The sequence below is a fragment of the Pogonomyrmex barbatus genome, unplaced genomic scaffold, assembly GCF_055798465.1.
Source record: "Pogonomyrmex barbatus isolate J1 unplaced genomic scaffold, ASM5579846v1 scaffold1, whole genome shotgun sequence".
NCBI classification, from domain to species: Eukaryota; Metazoa; Arthropoda; class Insecta; order Hymenoptera; family Formicidae; genus Pogonomyrmex; species Pogonomyrmex barbatus.
Genome location: NW_028297098.1, coordinates 28,952,890 through 28,979,916, shown reverse-complemented (window position 1 = coordinate 28,979,916; position 27,027 = coordinate 28,952,890). Strand labels below are relative to the sequence as shown.

Sequence of the window (27,027 nt, the reverse complement as noted above, 5' to 3'; positions counted from 1 at the left end):
TTCTTCCACACATGCATTCTTTCGCGAAAAATATAGACTTACATATGTCCAAAGTGAAATAGTACGTTGCAACTATTATTATATAATAGTAATATATTATTTTATATCTGTCTCAATGTTTAGATACTCGCATACAACATATTCGATATCTTTACATCATGTAAGTTATGTAATATCAGTAAAATTAGCAACATTTTAAAATTTCCTCGAAATAATAAAACGCGAGATCAACATCAGCATATAGTACTTATTGTATAGTAGAATTATTACCGCAGTCATAACAGAATGCTGATAAAATACACACTGAAAACAATCAGTCCCAGAAGAAAAAAAGTCTCATTCATCGACGAAGGATCTTCCATTACAATCTCGTCACGTCCGACACAGACCTAGGATCTCGCAGAGAATTGCAAATGTGAAAAAAAGTTAGTCAGAAAGGTATAATATGCTAAAGAGGTAATAAGAAATCTAGCCACCAAAATGGCATCGTTTTAAATCAGACTGTCGCGCTGTTATGATTAGCCATAAGGTTATGAAGAATTTATTACTACTAAATGTTTGTAACTAATTTTTCTATAATTATCTTGAAAACATATTCAGATGTTACATACGATATATTCAGATGTTCCATACATTGGAAAAAATCGATATTAAATCCAATTCTCTTCAATTAGAATGAATTATTACATGCTGCTACTATAATTTTTATAGGTACTAGAACAGTATAAAACGTGCGCTTCGCGCGCGCCATTTATTTTTTAATATTATATATTTTTATATAAAATATTTACATTACATATTATATAATCTTGCTACTAAAATCTCACATAATTACTAATATTAACATAACTGACATTACTCCGAATTTTCATTTCCAAAATTTAATATTTATTCCTGTTCCTGATATTTCTTCCGTGTGTAAAGCTCAACGGAAAGATGTATACCTTATATTATATAATTTTGTTATAAACATTGAAATCTTTGTTTGAGATAGCGATATAATAAACGCGCGACCTTGATACTTTGTTTACAATTGACGGGTATTGTATACGCGCGGGCAACGCGTTATCATTCAATCACCGACCACGCTCGGGTGCGGGCAGGTGGTGTTGCGTATCGCTCCGCATTTTCATATTTTCTTTTCGAATCGAAGTCGCGACGAATTCTAGACGATGTTCAGAACATCTTACGATGCATGTTATAATAAACGGTGATAGCTCGCGCAATTATGAATTTGTCGGATTTATACGTACATATCAAAAGACTTGTTTTGTTTGAATATTCCGGGCGGCGGAAACTAACTCGTATTCACTGATCAACGCTTATCTTTTGAAGCACAATAATAATTTATTTTTGTAAACGATATTGTAACGACGAGTATTGCCTTAACACGACGGAAGGGCTGCGTATTCTAAAGGGCTTTCTTTAATGATCTAATTCGAGTATCTTCAATATCTCCTGGAAGGGTGCTTCTCTGCTTTGAAATTATCACCGATTTAAGTGCAATTTGCATTTTGTAATACATATAGTTAGTTTATTGTATCAATCGTTGTATCAATCGTCGTATTATAACAAAATATATAAGATATATCTATATATGTATCTCAAGTAAATTGTAACGAGTCCATTAAGAGTGTGTTCGTTTTGGACGCTCATGCGCCATAAGCATCATTTTATTTTTATTATTCATATTCATGTCAAAGGAAACTAAAACAATGTTTCCAGCGCACAAGCGTCCAAACAAATGCACTCTAAATGAAAAAAGAGCAAATGTATGACAATAGAAATTTAGAAATTTAAAATATAACGATTATATTATTTAATGTTTCATTATCGAAAGATATTATAACGCTTCATGGAAATTAAATTTGATTTGTGATATGTGTTGAATTTCGTCTAGCCAAACTGTTGTTTTAGTTAAAAGTTTACATGCCGCGGCTGGTACGTCACGTGTTTACAAACATTCCGCGCGCTATCAATGTCTCACCGGCGTTCGTAGGGGTGTGACCTATCCCGCAACATCGTATTTCTTTAATGCTAATTGTGTTGTATCTTATGAATGTAATAGTAAATGCTTTTTAACACACGATTAACGACTCGTAAGCATATCGAAATGACAAATTTTTAACGAAATATATATAATATATAAATATATATATTTATATAATTATATATTTTTTTATATAATTTATAATATATATTATATATAATTATTATAATATATAATTATATAATTTATATATATAATATATTATATATAATATAATATAATATATATATATATATAATATTATATAATATATAATATATAAATAATTATATATAAATATATATATAATATATTAATATATAATTATATATAATATATTATATATATAATTATATAAATATATATATATATATATATTATATAAATAATATATAATATAATATATATATATAATAATATATAATATATATAAATATATAAACGTGATTTATTTCTTTGATATTCATGAATTTTTATAAACGATAACCCCTCCAATGGCCTGACGTGGCAGAGGGGCTCAGTATTCCGAGGGAATTTTGGGATTCCTTTGGGTTCCCCATCGGAATCCCAAAGACGAAGAAGCTAATAGTAATCCGTTGCACTGTTATTAGTAACGTTAATATTAACATTAGATAATATTATTGTTATTAATAATGTACTAACACGTGGCATAGCCACGAATCGTTCAATGGCTCTCATGTGGCTCAAGTTAATCGGTCGGTTTTGTTAATCGACCGTCATTTTTCCGCCGCCGATTTTCAAGTAAATGAACGAACTGCAATCAGTTCGTCGCGCCGCACAAGCCGTCTGCCATACAAGTGACCGAACTTTTATTTAAAATTAGTCCGCGCGTGATTATAACAATTCGCGAGTGTTTTACGCGAGTGTCTTGTGCTGCGAGGACATCCGACGACCCGACATCTTGAGAGGAGGAGGAGGCCTAGGAGAAGGCATCGAGCACCGGCGGAGCAACCTTGCGGTAAATATACATTTTCTTTCTCGATATAAAATTAATCAATTTCATATTTATTTGGATTAATAAATTTCGATAATTTAAAATTAATAGTTTTTTTCGGGAAAGAAAAACGGTTTAAAATATTATTTCTATAAAGATTTTTAATGAAAATTATTTTATTTTGAATATTTAATTGAAAAACAAATATGTAGATTCAATATATGTAAAAGCTATTTTATAAAATATCTATCATTTAGAGCGCTGTTGTAATTTGAATGTTCTGTTTCTGTGTTACAGAATCATCGTAGCTACGTGGCAGATTTACTCCGCTGTTGCGCATCGGATCGGTAAGTAACACAATTAACACAATTTTTTTAATGGGGGGGTTACAAATCTGTGAAACTTGGCTTAGATTATTTTTATATATTTATATTTATAAAAAAGTATTGCAGTTGAATCTTCACAGATTCGTTACCCTAAAATAGATAGGCATAAACAATTTGGAATATATGTATACTTAATGAATGCAGCGAGAGACCTAATCGACATAACGACGAAAAACCGATAACAATAATTTCGATATATATTCGAGTATCGACTTGACATGCCTTTTTTAGAAATGGATATAAATGATCAAAACAATTGTTTTGCTCAATTCGTGAAATACACAATTGACAAATATGTATTAAAAATACGAAAATTATACTTTTTACGTGACCAATACATTTATATTTTAAAACGCGTATTATAATTCGCGGTTTAATTAAATACGCACTTTGTATGTTCCGTTTGATGTTAAAGATTATAAATTAACAGCGGTTTGCTCGAGATTGCACGGATAATCACAAACAAGCCTGATTTATCAACATCAACATCAATTATCCCATTCGTTCTGCTACACTTTCTATCAATATTCAGTTACTCATATAAAGATTTAAGATAAATCCTGCAATTTATAGATTATTCTTCTTTATATCTCATAAGCTTTATATATCACAAGCTTATCGATGCTTCATTAATTTATATTTATCCCGATTATCTAATTGATTGTCCACATTATTTTATTAAATAAACGAAATTATTAATTATACGTAAGATAATATTGCGTCATGATTATCGCGTTAAATTCTCACTAGCCCTTTCCGCTCTTATCTTAATTTATTGACAATTTCGAGAGTTGTTTAGTTATAATAACATCTTTTATCATAAATTTTGTAAAATTTTCCACCACATTGGATTCATCATTTTAAAATTTATTTATCACGTTAAGCTCAAATTCATGTTTAACAACTTTCACTTTTATGGGTTATTAAAAAAGTTGCAAATAATAATATTAATAAAATCTAGTTAATAGTTTTGCGTCATATTCAATCCGCAATTTTGAAATTTGAAATTGTTTAAATTCATATTTAGTGACCTCAAAAATCTTTTATATGATAAATTGTCATTTAAATCAATACACAAAAATATTCTACACATTTTAGATCCACTTTCGAAATTTCACACTCAAGAAGTTAAGAAAATTGATATAATTTTGATAGAAACACGTTACAAGATAAAAATTATTTTATAATATAATGGTATTAATAGTATACAAAAATATCATCAAAAATATCTAATCGATTTAATGTTGTCTGTGTAGACGAATGCAATTGATTTCATACATATTTTAGCTGAAAATTTAATGTTTCATTTTTAATAATTTATCGCAAATCTTTTTGTCAAATGTGTCATTTCTCTCAAGTATCTTCGTTCAAGCCATTACAAAATCAAGCTACATTAAACGATACTTTAGGTCTGATTATACTGATGTGTCCACTTGTCATTTTGATCATCGTAAATCTCAGAGGAGATTAAATTGTAGATATTTATGTGTATAATCTTTAAGGAATGTCTCTCGCACATACAGAAAACACGATTGGGACCAGCAATCAGCGCGGAACCAACTTAAACAATCTCATTCCTCTCAAGTTTATGCGCGCGCGAGACTGTAATCAATTTCATCATTTATGCGTACTCTTCAACGTTCGGGATCCATCCTTTTAAGAAAGCAATCATAAATTATCCCAGACTAAAACGTGTCCCGTATGGCGTAAGTATGGTTATAAGTTAGCAGTTACAAGCATCGGTCAAAGAAACGAATCGTAGAAGACGATCTTCGAGAGACGTGGAACGACGGATGCAATGATCACCCACGCATGGAAATTAGAATATATCCGAGTTAATTTATAGAAGAATTATACACGCGTAAAATGTAGTATTTAAGCATTCTCTGAAAAGTCCAAGAAAGAAGACATTCATTATGCACATTTACTTGTATATAAATAGTTATATAGCACACGTATTGAAAATTGAAATTAAATTGAGAGTGGTTTTAAAACGTAGAATTAATTTATGCAAACAAAATAGATAAAGATCGTGGGATTAGAAATCTTCGACTTCTAAATCACCACCATTTAATCAATAATATCCTATCTTTTAAACATACTAATAAATAATAGAACGATGAAGATAGAAGATGTTCAATACTACACTGATGAAATAATTAAAAAATATTCTAATGTGTATTCTATTGTGATATTTTTCTAAATTTATATTTGCAATGCAAAGATTTAAGAAAAGCGAGTACAAAAGCTCAAATTGTCAATTAAGATAATGATTAATCGTTAGATCATAATTGTAGCGTGATTAAGCAATCTAAATAGCATAATTATAAATGTCTTGGATCATAATGCAATCTTAATTTCAATCGTTAATACATAGTCTGTAATACAGATTCTACGATCATCGTTATGATCATACGAAACTTATATCGCACACTGAATAACAGTGTGCATCGACGATAAAAAGAGCGAACGATTTCGCTGGTGCCACTTTTCCTCTCCTCGAAATGACTTCATTCGCGATTCCAAGGACTTGACCGCGAGAAGGAAGCAAAAACCAGGTAGTAATTGCGAAGAGGAATGCGCGGTGAAGTTGAAATAATAGCCGACACGCTACGACGACGACGATGACGACGACGACGACGACGACGACGACGACGACGATGACGATGATGCATGCTAATGTGAGTACGTATAACTGCAAAGATCAGACACTCTGCAACATTCAAATGAGTTTTCTTTCAAGAAAGATGAAAGCACACGTTAAAAGATTATGCCCACGGTCAAAAGATCGCTATCCGTGATACTTAACCTAAAGACCTCATCCGACTCCGACCGCAGTTGGACGAATGTCCAACGGAATAACGCGCGCGTAAAATTCCTACGAGTTATTTCTGCACGATTATAAGCGTCTCACTCCGTCCCGCGGATGTTACGACAAGGCTCTGGCGATTAATTACGATGTTGCATGAGTGCGAGTTTCCATTTTCGAAGTGAATAAGCTCGATCTTGACCTTCCACCCATCTTGACTTGGCTGTTCCTTTGTTATCCGTGATTGCGATCCGTCGTCAAATTCAAATGTATACGAAATGATGTCCATGTGCGCGCGTGCAATTTTAAGAAAATTTAATTACGATTAACAGCATTTCTCTTGTTCTCTTCTTCTGTGATTACTACTAACATGATTATAACGTACGCTATAATTATAATGCCGATGTATAAAATCGATGTATAAATCTTCAAATGTCCAAGATGTGCAATTTCTGCTTTTAATAATATTAAAAATATATATAAAAAAAAATAGATTGATGGAAAAGAATTATGCACACGAGAGAAATTCTTTATCATCGCTTATGTCAACTTTTGTCAGATATGAATTAATAACAAAGATGTTTAACATGGAAATAGGTAATTTAAGATGTGAGATTATTCGATGTTTTTTCTAAAAGGCAACTTGCTAAAACGAATTTGAGGACTTTTCGATAACTTTGTTTCATCTTTGTTCCTCTTGATTACAGCAACAACTTAATAACTTAATAATTAAAGAACAACGTGTTCGCGTTGATTAGACTGCCGACAGGCATTTTTCGAGTGCCGAGCCATTTTCGCATATTTTATATAAAGTAGATCGATCGCGATAAATGCGGCGCACGAATGGACCGAACGCAATAATCTTTTCCAGGAATCGTAAATTACTAGCGGCCATTATCATTCCGTCCATGGTTATGAGAGTATCCATGGGTGTGAGAGTCAGAATACATGATGTCGGCCAATACTCGTACGTATTAGTCTTGATGACATAATAGTGTCTGCAGACTCAATCGAATTCCTGTTCGTAATAATGATAAATGTCTTTATCACTGGTTCATAAAACAATCGATGCACGGCAAAAATATCTGTATGTTAACTTTCATCAATATAAATAGATTGGATATTTGAATTAGATAGCACTCTTTGCAACGGTATTTTTGTGAGATTAGCACGCTATTGTTTAAAGGATGAAGGAATCCAAGAGTCTATTCCAAATAAATCGATATTACAAACACAAATTTACACGGATAATTTATAAAACTTATTTGCGAGGGATATTTTCGATGTTTGCGCAACATCCAATGCGAATGCGATCGAATTTCACGGAACACATCACACAATCGATACGACTCAATAATTTGAATGACGCTCTTGAAATGCAGTTTCGTTTACTTAATCTACTAAGAGAGCGCTAATAAGAGAGCGAAAGGAGGACATTTATAATATTTATTAATAAGCACTCACCATCGGGTGGAAATCCATAACGAGCCTCGTCAAGATATTCCTCGTCCGCAAACGAAGGCTGCTCGTTTCGCACCTCGGCGATCTCAACGGCGGCGGTCGTCAGCAGTGCGGTCGTCGACGCGCCGCGCCGCGTCGCGCAAATTCGACGTCGCGACGCGCCACGCGACGCGCGCGTACACTTTCCGAAGGGATGCTGAACGTACCGGCTTGCGCTTCCTCGCGGTCGGGGTCCATCCGACGTGTCGAGCACAAGGATCGACGGGAATTTTTTTTTGAGTGCGGATTTCGTGCTCGACCGACTTCTAAGTATCGATAATCAACTTGACAATTCGTTCGATAATTGACGATCGACGTACTTCGCACCTCTCTGGACGACACCTCTTTCCAAGACAAGACAAGACAAGACAAGACTCGTCGCTCGTCTTAATGATGGAATTTCTCTTGAAAACGATGCTTTCTCACTGCGATGCGATCGTTTCACAATTGAGCTTTGATGAAGAGCGCGTATTTTTAAAAATGCGTCGTCGATTAGGGCGCGTATCTTCGAAAACGCACTTGTGATCACGCAATCGCAATCGGAAGGATTCGAGGATGACGATCGCACGCGTGTTTCCGATTCAAAGACGACGCACACTCGTGATCGCAGGCGACACGGTTTGATGATGAGAATAATGACGACGACAACGATGTACATATCCCGCGACGCGTGCGTGAGTGAAACGCGCGGATCGAGCGCGCGACACAACCGAAACGATGCGTTACGCGAGCGTGATACGAACGAACTAATCGTGCGCCTTCGTCACCTTTCGGGCACGGTCGGCGCACCGCGTCTCGTTTGGTCCAGTGCGCGGGCGGATGCGGCCGACCACAAATCATAGATGTAAATTTACGAGAGTCGAGTCGTCTCGTGTGCCACGGTTGATCTTCTACATCGATCGCCTACAATCCGTTATTCACCGAACAAGGATCGAGCGATAAAATTATTGAAAAAAATAAATCCAAATAAAAAAAAAATCGATCTTGAAGAATGGTAATCTTTCCTAATCTTTATTTATAGTTATTTCATTATTATTATTATTATTATTATTATTATTATTATTATTATTATTATTATTACTGTACTAGTAATGTTTAAGAGAACTGACAATCTTTAAACTCGATTAAAAATCGATTTTTTAATTTCAATGATTCTTAATAGTACAATTTTTTAATAACAATATTTCGTTGGTCAAACTAAAAAATATTGAAAATTGCAATTCTGATAGTTAAAACATGAAAAACCTAATAAGAATCAACTTTTTGTATTTTTCTTTATATCTCTTCATAGGAATATAGAGACAAAATTTATTATATTATTATTTTATGAGATTCGTATCGAATTTTTATAACTTTATGATTGAAATATTCTTATATATTGAATAAATATGGGTAGATAGTTTCTTGAATCCACACCTGGTATTATTTATATCAAATGAATAAGTGGCTTAGGTAATAACAGCAAACTGTAATACAGAAAATTTTTTTTATTTTTTCATGCTTCCAAGATGTTAATTTTTTAAGATGTTTCAATACGAAAATTAAAATAGTACCCTATGCGTGTGTACGTATGTATGTACATGTACATGTACATACATACATGTATATGTGTAAATTCCTTTCATTTATACACTCAATTTCATTACTCCAAGTGTTAATATGAATGTATAATGAGCAATACTACAATAGGAATCACTACATGTGCCAAAATATATCGGTTTATTTTACAGTATCAATACAAAAGAGACATCAATTTAGACATAAATAAATACAATGTAAACTGATAAAATAATCAACTCTTCCAATTTCGAAGAAATATCTTATTATATATTTACAACAGTAATATAATATATACTTATTATTAATATTATTAAGACAAATATTATTAAAGTTCAGACATATCCAGCAAGGCATTTATATGCGTTGGCATCCAATTTGTACCATTATGGCATACAAATAAGACATTACTGTCGATATATGCCTGAACGTTACCTACTTTATACACTTGTTTAGCCTCCTTATATCTATTCGGGATCGGCATAAATAATATACCTCTCTCCTCACATTTCTTTTGTACGAAATCTTTGAAACCCTGCGGAATTTGGGAGGCTGTTCGTACTGCCTCTGCAAGTCTCTGTAAGGAAAACAGTAATATAATATCTTAGAAAATATAGCAATAGTACTTACTTGAATCATACAATTATATGCGTAGTATTATTTGAGTCATTCTTTAATAACTCTAAATAATTTAAAGAAATAATGCGTAATTTCTATACCTCCATTCTCGGCTGCACAATCGGTGTTATTTGTGATATCGTTGGCTGAGTTCTCTCTAAACTTGTTAAATATGAAACTTGTTCTAGTGCGCCAGGTTGATGATTTTGTGGCCCACTAACGGCTCTATTCATCATGTCCAATGCCTTCTTGAAATGTTCTGTAAATCATATTTACATATCTAAAAATTTTATACCTCGGACAACTGTAAAGCGCTTCGAATTTTTGTTAATCGAATTTAACATATAATAGGATAACGTTTATTTTATTTCGATTTATTTAATTTTGTCTTTTAATAATTATTTTCGCAATGAAAATGACTATGTTGAAGGTCGAATCGTTTACATGGCAGTAATGAAGTTTTATGTGCATAATAAATGTTAATATTTATTAAAATATATCTAGCATCTAACTTCAGTTTAAATGGTTCATTGTTTACACTCTTGATTTATATTTATATCTCTGATATCTTATATTATATCTATGATATTTTTATAAACTATAAGGAGAAAAATGTAAATTTTTAATATTATAATGTAAGAAATAACATACCCTTTATTACTGGTTCCGATAGTAATTTGTCGCTTAACATTCCTTTCCAACCCATATACCAAGTTGTAACTTGATCGTAATTAGGTGAATGATTAAGCCAGAGTGCCAAGACTTGTAACCACTTTGGAAAAAAGAACTTGTCAAGCAATCCTGCCATAATATGAACAGGAATTAATTCCTTCCACTCATATACCCAATTCCACTGATCTAAATGTTGTTGATGTGGATTTATAACAAATTCGGATAAAGCTATTTGCAATTTTGGAATAATGTTCTTAACTAAAAATGCTTCCATATCTCCCTTGCTAAATACATCTGCCCAAGGTTGCAGCATCAGTCTAGCAGATCTATCTGATGGATGCCAACCTCCTAATGCAGATCCGAGTTTTCTACGTATTATTGGATAGATTAAAGTATCTAAACGATTCCCTAAATAATATAAAAAATTTATTATTTAGTTTATTAATTAGTTTATTATTTATAATAATTTGTTTATATAAGTCTATATGATCAAATATATATATAAACAAAGTTATATATACTTACGTAATAATGGCAACCAAGGATGAATCCATGTATGGATAGGTACAGTATCGGTTAGAGGATTCCATTCCTCCACTTCTAATGTTAACTTTGGCAATACTAATAAATCCAATATATTTTCTAGAATCCAATTGGGTAATAATGGCATCCAATATTCTAGTAATTCAATTAAAGGTTCAGGCTGTCTACATGTCCATTGCCTAATTTGTTTATAAAGAAAGTTAAAAAGAGATATATAAAAAAATCATTTATTTATATGTATTATCATATATGTATTATATATATATTTTTTAAATATATAAAATTATATCTTAAAATATATCTAAAATAGATAATAATACATATAAATAAATGATTTTTTATGTATCTCTTTTAAAAATTAAAAAAAAATTAAAATAAAAAAATAATATTCGGGTCGTTGCAAAGCAATATAAAAGAATTATCGACTAAATTCGAGCAAATTGGAAAACAATTAATGACGAAAAAATTAATCTTATGATATTTTAAAATGAATGTTACGAACTTTACTTAATTCTCATCAGCATCAATAAAAAATTGAGGAAAAAATCCTTATAACATAAAAAGAAAGAAAAAAGTATAACATAAAGTATAACATTTCTAATATTGAGGTAATATTATCAGCGGTATAAAAATCAAAGAGATGAACAGATAATAATGATGTACAAACGAATTGCAGAAATAACATTTTAAATAATAATGTATGTCAGAAAAATCTAACATAAATATTGTATTTGTATCTATGCACTAAAAATTAAAATTAAAAATTAGCACCAATTTGTAGTTAATAAAATTTAATATAATTATTGCACTTATAACCATATATTATGAAAAATTAATATTTTTAATTACGACATGCTATAAATTTTAATTTTTGCCGTAATTTTTCATTTTTTCTTCTTTGATAATAATCAAAGCTATTATTTTCTACTTTTTTATTTTCTTATTTATAATTCTAGATTTTCTACTTTGTTGTCACGTAATTTTTAATATTTTGGTTGACAGAATTCCCAAAATCCCAAATCTATTAAAATTTCATTTCTGATTCTTTTATGATTTTAACATTTATGAATTGATTTTATATTATTGAACTCAATATAATTCTCGCTACTGATGAAGAATTGGTTATGAAAAAAATGTTTAAGTCACAGATCACATAGTTTTAATCCAAAATGGACTGCTAGACTGTACAAAAATTATTTCTTATTCATTTATTATTGTTTGTCTAGTTTTGATCTATCTAGCCTCTTAACTTTTGTCATAAAACACTTTTACATCATTACATCATTTACATACATACATTATTATTTAAAAGTATTATTTGTTCAATTCATCTATGTATCGGTATTATCTATTCACTTCTTTGATTTTATCACTGATATCTCAATATTAGAATTTCATGTTGTATTTTTTCTTATTTTTTATGTTCTGAGGATTTTTTTCAATTTTTTGTTATATTGATGCTGATGAGAACTAATAATGATTAATTTTTTCGCTATTAGTTGTTTTCCATCTTAATTTGCGAATTTTGCCATTAATCCCTTTATATGTAGCATTTAATACACAGATTTTAAAAATAAAGATCAAAAGTTTTAAAAACATGTGTTAACAAAAACATTAATATTGTCCTTTAATCCTTTCATTACTCTTAATTTATTATATATAAATTATTAAAATTTATTATTAAGAATTACTTACTGTATAGCTCCTCTAATTGAGGGCATCCATGCATTCCATATCAATTGATCATACAATTGCATAGTTCGTGTTTGAAGTGTTGCATTAGTTCCATTTTCCAAAATATCCTTCCACTGTTCAAATAATTTAATTGGCTGTTTTGGTTGCATTAAAGGATTCCAATTGACCAAGCAATCTTTTATTTTCGGTGCCACAAAACTACCGGCCAATTCGCCAAGTTCGTACAGCTTGTATTCTTCATAATAATTGTCTTGCAAATTTTTGAAAGCTTCTGCGGTTTCTTGCAGCGATAACTCGTTCGTTTCACTCATCAGTTTATCCACGATTACGAGCACATTTTCCAAGGTACCAATCAATTGGCTGTGTTGATCCACAACTTTAGACAAATTCTTTTTTTCTGCTTCTAAAGAAATTACTCGATCATTTAAATGTCTCATTCGCCGATCATTTTGAATAATGTCTTGCTCACACATATCTACGAGTAAATTTAAATTGTGCTGCAATTCAGGCAGGGCAAAATTCACTTTAGATTTCTTATCAGATGTAACAATGGTCTCATCAGGACATTGCTGACCGCCAGCTATTGCATGATATCCACTAAGAATTCTTTGCTCTGGCCCTGTCATATCAATAACTTTAACCCTGCTCATATCACTAGACACTGGAAGTTTTCTATTAGGCTTCAGTTTCCCATCTTCCAAAACTTGATCTATACTTCTATAACAGTATCTGACTTTTTTCTTACTACTGTTATCACCCTTCCGCCATTGAGATACTTTAGACTTGGATTCTTTTGTTTCTTCCCCATCGTCATCTTTCTTTTTGTCGAGAATTTTTGGTGTTTTTTCTGGACCATATGCACCAATCGCACCTCTCCCTTTTCTAAGATGTGCTTCTACTGGTGCACTAATTCCTTGCAATTGTTTACCCAAACCTTTACCAGGTTCAAATCCCATCTAAATCAAGAATATTTTTTTATTATTCTATTATTTTTTACCGATTTATACAAATTATTTCCTATAAAATACCTGCAGCAGTAATTTAGCACCAATACCCTTTGTATGTACTTCCCAACTACCCATTCCACTTTTCATCAATAATGGATTTACTTGATTGCGCTTTTTACGTAAACCAGCAATATCACTATTCAAATTTAAAGAAAAGGATGGATATGATTTTGAATTATTTGGCTTCTCATCTTCGGAACTAAATTAAAAAAATGAAATGCATATATATGTAAAAATTATTTGTTGTGTTAAAATCAAGGAGAATAATTTTTCAGAGAAGATTTTAATATTACCTGGAGCTATACTTTGTTTGAGATTCTCCAATTTCTTCCTCATCTTCTTCATCTTTATCTTCTTTTGGTTTTCCTGCTTGTTGAATACCACCAGCAACAAAATTAACTGGTGCTGTATAATTCTTAGAACTCTTATTAAAAGTTTTAAAAGATGGTCTGGCAGATAATTCATCCTCATCGCTGTCATCTGCCCATATTCCTATATTTATTAAGAAAAAATAAATTGTTATTCAAAAATAATAACACTGTTACAGTTTATGTGAAAGATTTTAGTAACAATTATATATATATAATTAAAATTTAAAGAGAGCAAAAAATTTAAGAAAATAAATGTGAAAATTTAGAATTTATAAAATACCAATTGTTCTTAATTTAATAAAACTTAATAAAATCATTGCATCTTATGACATAATAACATTGTGTAGCACATATTGTACCTAGCATTTGTTGTTTCTTCGAAAGTTTACGTCGAGGACGAGCTATGTTAAATTCATTATCCAAGTCATAATCAGTAATTTCAAAGCTTTCTACTTCGTCTTCAGACATCTTGATGTATCTAATTAATTATAATAAGGCTTACGCTATAATTTAACACTAACAAAACAATATAACCTCAAAGTCACCACTCTCAACCACACTCAGCACTCAATATGCTGATAGATACACAAGTGCATTGATATATTAATGACTGCGTTCAGAAAACACTCAATTTTGTTCACTAAAAATTTAATAAAATTGGTAGAAAGAAGCCTGAGAGCAGAGAGAAGCCTGAGATTGGTCATGAACGCGTTTAGCTGTATCCTTATTCGCGTAGGTAACGTGCATGTTTTTGTGGTTCTCTTCCGTGCTAGACACAAGAGTGATAAAGACGGACGATATGGACACGACTGTCCATCGAGTACCTCGTCGGTGCTACATGTATGATATAATAAACCTAATAAATCTAAGGATATTCGCGAAGAAAAAGTCGTGGAGTTCTCGGGATGTAACAATTTATCATATGCATATCTGTTTATAATCATATATTTCATACCTTTATAAAATATTTTCTTCCAATATCTTTGTTATTATTAGTTATTAAATTTGAAAAAAAATAAAGTAAATAAATAAGTAATAACGAGGTATTAAAAGACAATAAAAACTTTTCAAGAGAATAGTAAGATATGATATATTCAATTTTTACTAATATTCGGTAATATAATACTTATATACACATATAATATATATATATATATATATATATATATATATATGTGTGTGTGTGTGTGTATCATACATATATCTTTATATTTATAATTATATAAGTAATGCTGCCGCAAATGTACAATATTTGACAAATCGAATATTACACGTAATTCTTGAAAATATTAGCATTTATCTACGTGTGTATCTTCTGGGTGTGTGTGTGTGTGTGTGTGTGTGTGTGTGTGTGTGTGTGTGTGTGTGTGTGTGTGTGTGTGTGTGTGTGTGTGTGTGTGTGTGTGTGTGTGTGTGTGTGTGTGTGTGTGTGTGTGTGTGTGTGTGTGTGTGTGTGTGTGTGTGTGTGTGTGTGTGTGTGTGTGTGTGTGTGTGTGTGGTGTGGTGTGTACATATACATATTTTCATAACATATTTTCAAAGTTAGATACGCTTATGTATGTTACGTGTATATGCGTGTATAAAGTATGACGTGTGACGCGTTTAGTCTATTTAGATTTATTTTAATCTATTTAGATATTTGTATCATCTATAAATCGTTTTATCACGTTCCTGTTATACATTTTTACATAGGTTTCTACGTGTTCGTCGATGTCGCAGTTTATAAATGGACCATCATGATGGACAATTACAAGCTTGTCTAAATCTAAATCTGTCATAGATTTTTGAGAACGCACTATTTATATTCACAATTGGAAGGACACTTGCAAAATATTTTTACAGAAAAAATATCAGAATCGTTATAATCTCATCTGTCATTATGTTGCGTGTTGATGTCTCATACATGACTTTCGGATATATGATATCTTTCAATGCATTAAAGAAAAGGAAAAGATACAAGAATCGATATAGTATTGTAAATCTTATATCGAAGAGATTAATTCATTGCACTCAAAATTGCTAAAGTAATAATTTATAAGCTTTTGTGATAATATATCACATATATCTTTCATTAATCCTTACACATCGAAAACTGGATTTTTAACTCAATCTTTATTTATTTAAAATGTTGGAGAGTCCTTAATACTTTCTGTATTTATCATTTATGACAAGAAGTTTCGTCAATTATTTATCCCTTTTTTTGTCCAAATAAGTACCTTTATTAAAAAGGTAATAGAATGTTTATATCTAAAAGTCAAAAAATGAAAAATATAATGAACAAGATTGACCTATTTTTGTCATCCACTTTTCGCTGTGTGTGAATTAATTATTGATATAGGAATGATTGATAAAATAACCTACGCAAGTATTTCGTATAACATATATATCGACAATATCTTACAAGAGTCATTATCGAATATGTCAAATATTAATCTAGGAATATTAAAATATAGAAGACACTATTTCGCATATATCTTCTTTTGACATTTTGTATTTAATATAATACAACATAATATATATACTTGACGCCAATGTTAATATGTTACAAGAGTATGTATTAGTTAGTAATTAGAAATTACTAAAGATTATTGAAGAGTTTTATGCTTCGCAACACACGCGGAGTACAATTGCAAATCCAACCGTCAATTTTCCATAATAAACATTATTACTTTATTTTTATATTATTTATATTATTATATTGTTTTTTTTTCGTCGAGAATATCTTTTCTCGTATAATTTATAAAAGACAGAAATAATTGCAAATTAAGCAACATGCATTTGCGTTTAATCGACAACCTTTAGAAAATTTATTTATTCAATAAGAAAAACGAGATGTTCAAGGATAGATTTATTTATTTATTATTAAATTAAAATTGAATTGTGATATTTTTATACAATTACATTTATACAATTTAATGCGTATATCAAATTCAATTTCATCGGAATTCTATTTTCATAAGAACCGTGCGGAGGGTAAATTGTCCTTTATAATAATTAATATATTAGATTATAAGATATATAAGAAGAAAGAGAGAGAGGTATCGTGAAAACCTAATTATGTTTTTATTGAAAATTTTATAGTGATTATATATTTTTATGTTTTATTTTTATTTTCATTTTTTGTTTTTAATTAACTTGGATAGCTTCATGATCAAAATCTATTATATAATTTGGCAATTAATGTTGACAGTTTAATAATAGTAATAGAAAGAGAATAAAATAATCTCGTAAATACATCTGTCTTTAAAACTCTCTGAAATCGGAAAATATATTTTGATATGATATGTAATTAATTTTATCAACAAGATGAACCAATACATAGTAACAATAATCACATTATATTATAATAGCTTTGTTTCTTCAAGTCATAGATGAAGATGATGTTGCTTGATTAAACATTTTTTTATTATTTGTTTTGATTACTTTTAAACATTTCAGCATTTCATTAAATTTACAACAAAAGAGAAAGATATTGAATAAATTGTAAATATAAGTGAGATATATATATATATATATATATATATATATATATTATTAGTTATTAAATATATAATAAAATTGAGATTTTTTTCATATTGCGAGCAAGATAATAAAAACGTATGTATATGCATAAAAACAATAATGTTTTTAATATATAGAAATAATTTTATAAGCAATATTATTGTTTATAAAATATTTTTTATAATTGCCAAACTATAATTTTGTTTGTGATATCTTAAAGTACGATTAGTAGATAAGTATATTAAAATATATCCTGGGAAGTATACTTAATTTCTTGTATATAGTACTTAGTTTCTTGTATGTAGTTAAATCGTGTAAAATAATTTGGTCTTGCTTTATACAGATTAAATTAGTATAAAAGTTATTAGAAAATATAAATTGCAAACTTTCTTTTTGTTAAATAGATCTTTTCTAAAACTTTATCATATAATTATCTTTATCTCTGAGAAACCTTATTTTAGTAAGAAATAATCAACTTTATACAAACCATCAACTTTGTATTTATAATGCACAGATAAAAAGTGGTCCGCTAAGATTTGAAATACTCTGTATTTCCGTTTCACTGAAAATTTATTGTTGTACGAAAAATTATTGCCGTTTTGGTTTTGCATGTACTCCGCAAATTTTCTATAAATGAAGCAGGAAATCTTTGTTATTAAATTTAAATTTTTCAATCCTTAGATTCTCAACGGATAGGAAGGAAATGTTTGTCTTAATCATTAGTTATTACTTAAATTCGATTATATATAATATTTGCAATTGGATCTCTTATTTGTTTTTATAACTATTTACATATAACGCAAATATTTTATCTATCTACGATACTAGATTATTTTTAATACAGTTTATTTTAATAAAATAGTAATATATTTTTCTTTCTTTTTAAATTATTAAAATTAACTTATTGCAAAGAATAGTGAAGACCCATCGTGGATTCTTAATTGAATTAATTCCTTCCTAATTAAGTTAAAGAACTGTATAAAGATTACGGAGAAAAAAGTTTGCTGAAGCAATATATTTTACGATAATAGATTTCATCAGTTAAAGAGTAAAAATATTTATTAAAAATACTGTTTCTTTGCTAGATAATTCTGGTAGATCTAAAAATTAATTTTGCTAATTAATGCTTTTGTTGCAATATCAAAACAATAATAATGAATTGTTTTGATTCAACAGCAAATTCTTTTCCGCACAGAAACTGAGAATTTAAGAATCAATTCCGGCGCAAATCACTATATCTTATTGTGTCAATTTGTGAAACAAATCGTTAATGTTGTAAATAAATTAAAAATTCGATCGTTTCTGCACAAAGTGCGTAGAGCGAATATGTCTATGAACGCACAAAAGTGAGTAGATAATATGTTCTCATTATTTCATCGCAAAACTTTAAGATAATTTTGGAAGTAATTCGGGATTGCTTCTAAAAAAAAAGAATGAAAAACGCATACCTTCGAATATCATCTACTTCAAACAAATTACAAAATACGTATATCATGCTATTTGCGCTATTTTTTAAAAATCAACATGTCCTCTATGAGCGGAGGGAGTAAATCTTGTCTAAATCGATAAAGATAAAACATAATTTTAAATAAAGATCGTGACAGGTGTTTTCTAACGGCAGCTCCTCACACACATAGATGAGAAGCCGAATGTATATCGTTCTACATTCCAGTACAATTTATCTTACTAGTACTAATACTAATTTCCGCTTAAATTATTATTTTCTCACTTTCTCTTTCCCTCTGCTCCTTTTCTCTCACCCTTGTGCGCGCGCGCGCGCGCGCGCGTGTGTGTGTGTGTGATAAACGGGATTGTAAATTCGAGCATAATCCCGCCGATCGAAATACGGATTGTCTATTTATTTTATATCTAGTATCCGCATGATATCGAATTCGATTAGATACGCATTAGAAAACGGCTTTTATAATAGATTTATAATAGATAGAAGGCAAAAACGGATTTCAGATGTACGGTCCCACTTTTTGCACATTCGTATGAATTAACGTCAGTAGCCTAAGTGTCTACGTGCAAAACGGCACTTTTTACAATAATCTAGAATAGAATACCTAAATCACTCTTTTTCTAGCATAGAATATCTAAATTACCTTTTCTAAATGATTTAGAATTTCTGAACTACCTAATATTCTTCGGCATGCATGTTATTACATTTTATGGCGACTGAAGAAAACTGAAGACAACTGAAGAAATAGAAATATCATTATTTAATTATTTGTCCTTAATCGCAGGTTTAAACTAACGGAACTTGCCAAAAAGTGCAGTATCAAATGCGGGCATCGGATTTTTATTTTATGTATTAATAGGTTTTCTATTATAATCGTTGCGAAGTCGCAAGCTAGAATATATTTTACAATAGAAATATACGCATAGATAGGTCCAGCATGGATTTACGTCACACTTCAAAAGGAAAAGGATCTTAATGAAAAAAAGGGCACTAGAGAATTTTGATATATCTCCTAAATTCATTCTTGCTCTAACGCAGACTAGTATAGGCACATAATCCATGAAAACGCGCGTATATAGAATAAAGATTCGCCAAGTTCAAATCCATCGCAGTCGCAGTTTAGAACTAGATGAGATTTATAGGGATTATGTAATTGATACTTGATTAGCGCAATATATTAACTAAGTTAGAATTAGTCCGTCGGACATCGGCGATAAGAGTTTATTGGCGAGTTGGTCTAAACTAGAGCAGAGGTATCTGAAGTTTTACGATAGGCAAAAAGAGAGAGGCAATTGCGCGAGATCCTCCACATGCGGTCTTCTAACTTTTTACTAGGGCAAATTGCGCGTTATCACACTTTAAACCGCGATAATAACGAACTTCCTCGTTCGATCTTATTATGTATGACTCGTTACGTTATTATTCTGGTTCAATGTTATATGCGTTAATTAAATTTATTGTAGTTATTATAGGAAAAAAGAACTGTACTTATACATATTAAGCTTAAATTATCGTTTTAAATAATTTCTAAGTATGTACACTTCTAATTCACTTGACATTTCGATTGCATAAGTACACGATTTGCATGTTTATGATATAATGTATATATGTATTTAATGATAAAAATTATATTACATACTTTTTCGGCCGATTCACGAACACTACTTGCATTCTGAGATCCTTTACGAGATTTATTTTGCAATATATTATTAGTTATTTATTCATATCTACAATTACATATTTCTTTTCCATTATTTTTCCATTATTTTAATAATTCATTATCATGATTCTTGAAGAGAAAAAAATGTAACTAACATATTAAAATGGTGTTTGTCAATCATAATTTGACCATATTCAAACTGTAAGAATTTATAAGCAAATAGAAACTTCAATTATAACATCCATAAATTAAAAATCAAATTTTCTTCCTTTTAATTTATAAAATAGTAAAAAATAAAGTTTTCATTTAATATGATATATTTGAGCTTCATCAACAAAAATATATTCTATACAAAATGATTAGGCATTAGTTCTTGGTGTTACAATTGGAAAAGAGAAATCATTTTATATACAGTAAATCCAAAATGTGCAGTTTTATAAAAAGATATCATTTCACATTTTTTATTTACATATCATATCGGATTGCTTTTTTCTTAATTGTACCACCAATAACAAATCGACATAATAATTGTCGATATAATAATTTATATAACAAAATAACAAAATGCTTAGAGCATCGAGGTCATAAATATCACCGATTTACATGGCTATAAACGAAATTTATCAATCTACTTCATGTATTTCGTTGACTAAATCGTTTATATCGAGACTGTCACCAGTAGATCGCGAAAAGAAATTTGATTTTCACACAACGCCACGTTAATGACGTTTATTGATTGTCTCTACTTCTATAATAATAGCCATCTCTACCTATTTATGATCACGTATAATATATTTAAATTTCGTTCATCGTGCACGCGCCTTTTTCGCTAATCCAAGCTCTCCAAGTTTCTTTATGACATGAGCTGTGCAAAGAATTTAGAAAGGTAAATCTTGATAAAAGATGTAAACAAAAATTGAAGAGCTTGCAGATGCAAGATTTGATGGTGACGAAATTAAAAGATCATCACGTAAACAATAGATAGATAAATGAAACATTCTTCGTCACATCATTAGTAACTACTAATTATTAAAAGAGTTATGTTGTATAATCGCCATTACCTATATACAATATCATTTATGATCTATACGTTGTAAATTTTATTAGTCGATCGTGTTAAAGTGGAATAAGTTAAGTGAGAGGCACCATAGAGTGTGCTTGTACGCACATATAGGCTAAAGCGTATTTTACAGAGTATTTTCTTACATTTTCCAGTGCACTTTCTTCATATATTTCGATGAAATACACATTTATAATAAACTGATAGTCAAGTATACAGCGAGATTCAGTCATAAAAAATCAGTTATAAAAATTATTAGGACTGCATGAAGTATCGTGTAAAATTGTCCAAAGTATTGATTATTAAAATTGAGTATAAATATTGATTATTGAACAGAATTGTCAAAATTGGAGAGTTCCTTAAATATCTATTATGCTTATCGAAAACTAGCAACATGTGCGGTCAAAACGAAAGAAGGTTTGATAAAAATATTTATTTTTTAAGAGGTACATTTCCAAAGAAAATTATTAAATTTCTTGAAGATAATCGGCTTTTGACTACCATTTTATTATAATCGATAGAGGTTGTGCTTAATTCAAGAACAGTTGAGCGCATTCGTATTTAATAATAAATTAATTTATATAATTTTTAAATGTGGTGTGTGCGTGTGTACATATATATATGTACATTAATTTCATTTTTATTCTAAAAAAAGTGCACAGACACACACACACACACACACACACACACACACACACACACACATATACATACTTTTTTAGAATAAAAATGAAACTAGCATGATGCAAACTATAGTGTAAAAAAAGTGTAGAGAAATTTTAAATTGTTTGGGCGCATAAAACGAAGTAATCATACAATGCACAATATTCGAGTATTCGCAATCAGTAATAATCATTCGTATAATCCGTCGATTCAACGAATTGCATGGCTCGAATCAAGCACCACGTCTATTGTAGCAGTAAAGTGGTGTTTTGGTTCACGAGAAAGTCTTGTAAAATGTGTATAATTTTGGACCCTACACCTATATATACGTATATACATACATACATACATACATACATACATATAAATGTGTGTGTGTGTGTGTGTGTGTGTGTGTGTGTGTGTGCGTGCGCGCGCGCGCGTGTGGTGTATATGTCTACGGAGTGGGTCATCTAATGTAACACCTCAAAAATCTTACAAATTATATATACAAAAAATTGTTACATATAATAGTTGAGTGATTTCAAAGAAGTCATTGTATAGAATATAAATTTTTTTTAAAGTGAAGTATTTCAAAGATTTCAAAGTCAACTTAATTTTTCTTAAATAAAATATTATATTTTTGCGTACAAATATATTATCATTTATTGACCAAGAATTAGGCCTTAAAGGTCTAATAGATCTAAAATAAAGTTGGAAATTTAATATTTTAAATAAATATAAGACGAATAAGTCAGCGATATTTGTTAACACAAATAAGGACGACTCTCACTCTATGTCATTCAATGCAGTGATGAATGATGTCGGACTGTGTTCATAGTATGAACAATTAATTTAATTTAATTTTTATGATACGTATGAACTTCATACGTATCATAAAAATAAAATTTACTTCTAATGAAAAAAATATGCTTATAATTTATAATGCGCGCGGTGAAAATATTACAAAGAACTAAAATTATGTATATTGAAAAATATCCTGAAAATCAGTCATCTCGATGGATATTTCACACACTGTGTCAATCTTTTCGAAAAACTGACAGTTTTAATATTGACAGTTGTAACCAGGTATAATTCTAAACTAATAATAAAAACTGCTACCAAAATGAATACATATGATACATTTATATGTTAATAAATTAAATATACTTTCTGTGAAAAAATATAACATTCTATTATAACTGACAAAAAAATATAACATTCCATTTAAAAAAATAAAGTTAACCTTGAAATTTTCAAAAACGCCTTCATATTTAAAAGAAATTAATATTTAATTTATATGTAATGACTCCCTCGAAGTTATACAATTTTTGCACATAATAATTTCTTATACAAAGTATAATTTACAAGTTTTTCAAAGTGTACACGTTAGACGTCCCCCTCTGCATGTATATAATGTAATGTATACATGTGTATATGTATACATATGTCTCTCTGTGTGATAAAAATACTCTTAGAAGCTTTCTGTTCATTCTGTTTCATTTTGTTTAAGAAAGTCTAAACCTACTTTTCACTGTATATATATATATATATATATATATATATATATACATGATATATATATATAAGATATAAGTGATAAATATATAAAGTGCGATAGATTCGCTTAGTAAAGAACGATCTCCCGCCCGCGAAAGACTGGTCATTAAAGTCGATCAACGCGAAGCCGCGAATCGCGAAGCGACGCGAATTCGCTTATCTGAACTTATTAACATTATATTGCTCGTCTCGTTTAGATCTATTTTGGCAGTCGAGAAATCATAAGAACCACAACTACCCTTCATACTGTTACTCAATCAGTTCTCCTTCGAACTGTTCAATCAATCTGATCTAAAAGAAACTGTTAGATTGCTTGTTCCAAAGTTCCGTGCCACATCGCAGTTCGCGGCATCGATCCTAAATAAGAAAACATTGTAACGGACTAATATAAATCGCATGTGGGATTCATTGTAGTGCGTGTTTCCGATCGTAAAATGTTCCGTAAGTAATGTACGTATAAAATATAAATTGTATTTGTATATATGAAAGAATGATACTCTATACAATTCGCAATATATACACTTTCTTTTTGCCTCATTTCCATTTTCATGGGATATTCTTAAATCTTTAAGACGTATCTACAGCAACTCACGCGTGTATCGAAGACTAATATTACGGATACGTGTACATTGCATATCATATATCATATAGTTTCACGGAATAGCACGAAGCATCTAAATTTTATGTAGACGTATTGCTCTTCAGGAACAAGCGCTTTAGGCAAGTGCGATTGGGCAATGCCATAAGAAAAAGAAGAGATGGAAAAATTGTATATACGAGCTTAAAGCGGGTTATCTCGAAATGTCTATATTTATGCTAGGCCGAAGAATTAAATCGGGATACAAATAAATCAGAATTTGCGCTCGCAAAATCGAACTGGAAACACTCCGCAAGGTCTTAGGAGGTCTTTCTACTCTTGTGGAATCCATGCCAAAGATTAATGATAAAATGCAACCACAATTTAAAATGGTAAACCCCCGCAGAACCATTAAAATCGCTCTGATGTTGACAACATGCTTTCGCTTTGATGAACGATCAATCGATCAATGGAACGATCAGCAGTCATTGAATTCAATTAGTAGATTTAAAATCTGTCCTAGGAAATTCAGTGTTGCTTATTGTTCTTCCTTATTATTTCTAGTTGGCCCGAATAATGTTCCCATTAATGTGTTTACCCATTCTTTCGGCGAACTGAAAATATGGAAATTCTTTTTAAATTCTTTCGAATTTCTTCACACACAAAATCGATTTTCATAGGCTCAACCCGATCTAGCATTAATATATATCCTTACTTTAATAACTTGCTTTAATACGCAATACATATAATTTCGTTCTCATTCGACGAAACGTCATTTCGTATAGTATAATAATTGCGATCTACAATTTTTGTACCCTAACTCCGCGCCTCGTTGACTTGATTATCCATTCTGTGCGTTTGACTTCATCATGATTATTTGCGTCATTCTTAAGGATTTCTCTTAGTCTCGAATCATCACATTTCTCTTAACTTGGATATCGCTTTTCCACTGATAAGACGATAATGATAGTGTTGATCATAATTCCATCGAGTTATAAGATTGCATATGATTTCTGTAACGACAACAGAAAGCTAAGAGTGGAAACAGAACTATCGATTGTTGCGATGTCATCGAGACTATAGTTTTCAACGTTTTCTGATTACAGTCTCCCAGAAGATATATAGACTCGAACAGTATTCGCTATAATTTATTTATACTTTCTGGACACGTTTGGGTACAGTCGCTGCTGTCTTCATCATTAATAGCTTTCACTGAGCATATTTGGAGTCACCGTGGTTATAGTAACCCGAGGTAAGATCCCCGGAATCGCGGGTGATTGTAAGACGAATTGAGTGCGCATGAGTTCGCTGGGGGCTCTCTGTTACACATCGTCTTCTATACTACGTAGAGGTATCTGTTGTTTCTGCGCTACTGCATTTAATACGTACACCAATTGATCCAACTTCTTGTCCATCACCGATAACTGAAAGCAGAAAATTTTGTACAGACATACTCGGATCTGTGATTGTACATTCTCATCAAGAGAAAAATTTTTTTCTTTAATTTATATAAAATAAACTAAATATAGAAAAAGTTCTTTAAAGACTTTCTGATTTTTCAAGTATTCAGACACATCGCAGCATTTAAAAAATGCAAACTTATACATTTACAGAATACATTTAATTATTATCAAAGAAAAAAACATTCTTATTTTTTTTACATATATAATTTTATAAAGGAAAAAATTACTTGTCGAATTAAAAAAATTAAGGATTTTTCTAAATTAGACAAAGTTTGCATAATATTTTAATATTTTAATATTTTAATATTTTAATATTAAAAATATATTTTGTTACTTGTAAAATAAAAATAAAATATTCAAAGAAGCTATTTCAAAATATAGAAACTTTACATTTTTTTATTATGATGCGCATCAGATGTCTATCACAAAGCAATAGTAATCCCGCTCATAAAAAAATTTATTGGATTGTTTATGTAAGGGCTAATTTAATAATATCTTCTAATATGCTACAATTTATCTATAATCACCTATAATTTTTCTATAATCAATCATACTCTTAATGAGATTATACAAAATTTTGCAATTCTAAAAAAGCAATTCTAAAAAATTGAAGATTACTAATTTTGATTAATTACAAATTTCATTCGTATTCCCTGCCATTTAACATTTTCTTTCTTTTAATTCTGTGAATAGAAAGAATGGACGGAATAGAAAGAATGATGAAACAATGATGAAAAAGGATCTGATTGCACGTTTTATATTTTGTAAAGGAACGAGGACTAAAATATTTAAAAAAAATGAGATAAGATTGATAAAGAGTTTTCACAAATGTGAACAAGATTTTATTATGAGTTTAGTTAATTATCAATTTTTCATGAATATATAATATTTGAAAAAAAAAAAGGAATATAAATCCATACATATATGTATATACTACGTATACAAAGTAAGATTCACAGA

The 27,027-nt window shown here is 30.1% G+C and overlaps 3 protein-coding genes across 11 annotated transcripts in view; all 3 read right to left on the bottom strand.

Moving 5' to 3' along the window:
• LOC105433296 (uncharacterized) overlaps positions 1–7,785 on the bottom strand; it is a 29,955-nt gene extending 22,170 nt beyond the window's left edge. Inside the window, exon 1 of the mRNA XM_089077852.1 lies at positions 7,644–7,785. The gene's annotated coding sequence lies outside the window, so the exon portion shown is untranslated. The remainder of the gene's footprint in view (positions 1–7,643) is intronic.
• A 1,596-nt stretch (positions 7,786–9,381) lies between these two features.
• Positions 9,382–14,894, bottom strand: sip1 (septin interacting protein 1). Its single transcript, XM_011648548.3, has 8 exons — positions 14,502–14,894; positions 14,065–14,263; positions 13,793–13,970; positions 12,765–13,720; positions 11,052–11,248; positions 10,506–10,934; positions 9,956–10,113; positions 9,382–9,813 (listed from the first exon to the last, which is right to left on the bottom strand). The coding sequence occupies exons 1-8, from the start codon at positions 14,608–14,610 to the stop codon at positions 9,565–9,567; spliced, it is 2,475 nt and encodes an 824-aa protein (XP_011646850.2). The 5' UTR covers positions 14,611–14,894; the 3' UTR covers positions 9,382–9,564.
• Positions 14,895–16,366: 1,472 nt separating this feature from the next.
• LOC105433301 (KCNQ potassium channel) overlaps positions 16,367–27,027 on the bottom strand; it is a 46,795-nt gene continuing 36,134 nt past the window's right edge. For all 9 annotated transcript variants that reach the window (XM_089077830.1, XM_089077796.1, XM_089077811.1 and 6 more), the window contains one exon: positions 16,367–26,028. In XM_089077830.1, coding sequence (XP_088933956.1) covers positions 25,927–26,028 — 102 coding nt within the window. In that variant the 3' untranslated portion in view covers positions 16,367–25,926. The remainder of the gene's footprint in view (positions 26,029–27,027) is intronic.

Bases quoted from the DNA above. Each gene is read 5' to 3' on its own strand.
- sip1 (XM_011648548.3), bottom strand. From the start codon at position 14,610: ATGTCTGAAGACGAAGTAGAAAGCTTTGAAATTACTGATTATGACTTG. The intron at 14,264-14,501 runs GTACAATATGTG...TAATAAATATAG, and splicing joins GAAGAAACAACAAATGCTAG to GAATATGGGCAGATGACAGC. The intron at 10,935-11,051 runs GTAAGTATATAT...TATATTATTTAG, and splicing joins TCCTTGGTTGCCATTATTAC to GGAATCGTTTAGATACTTTA.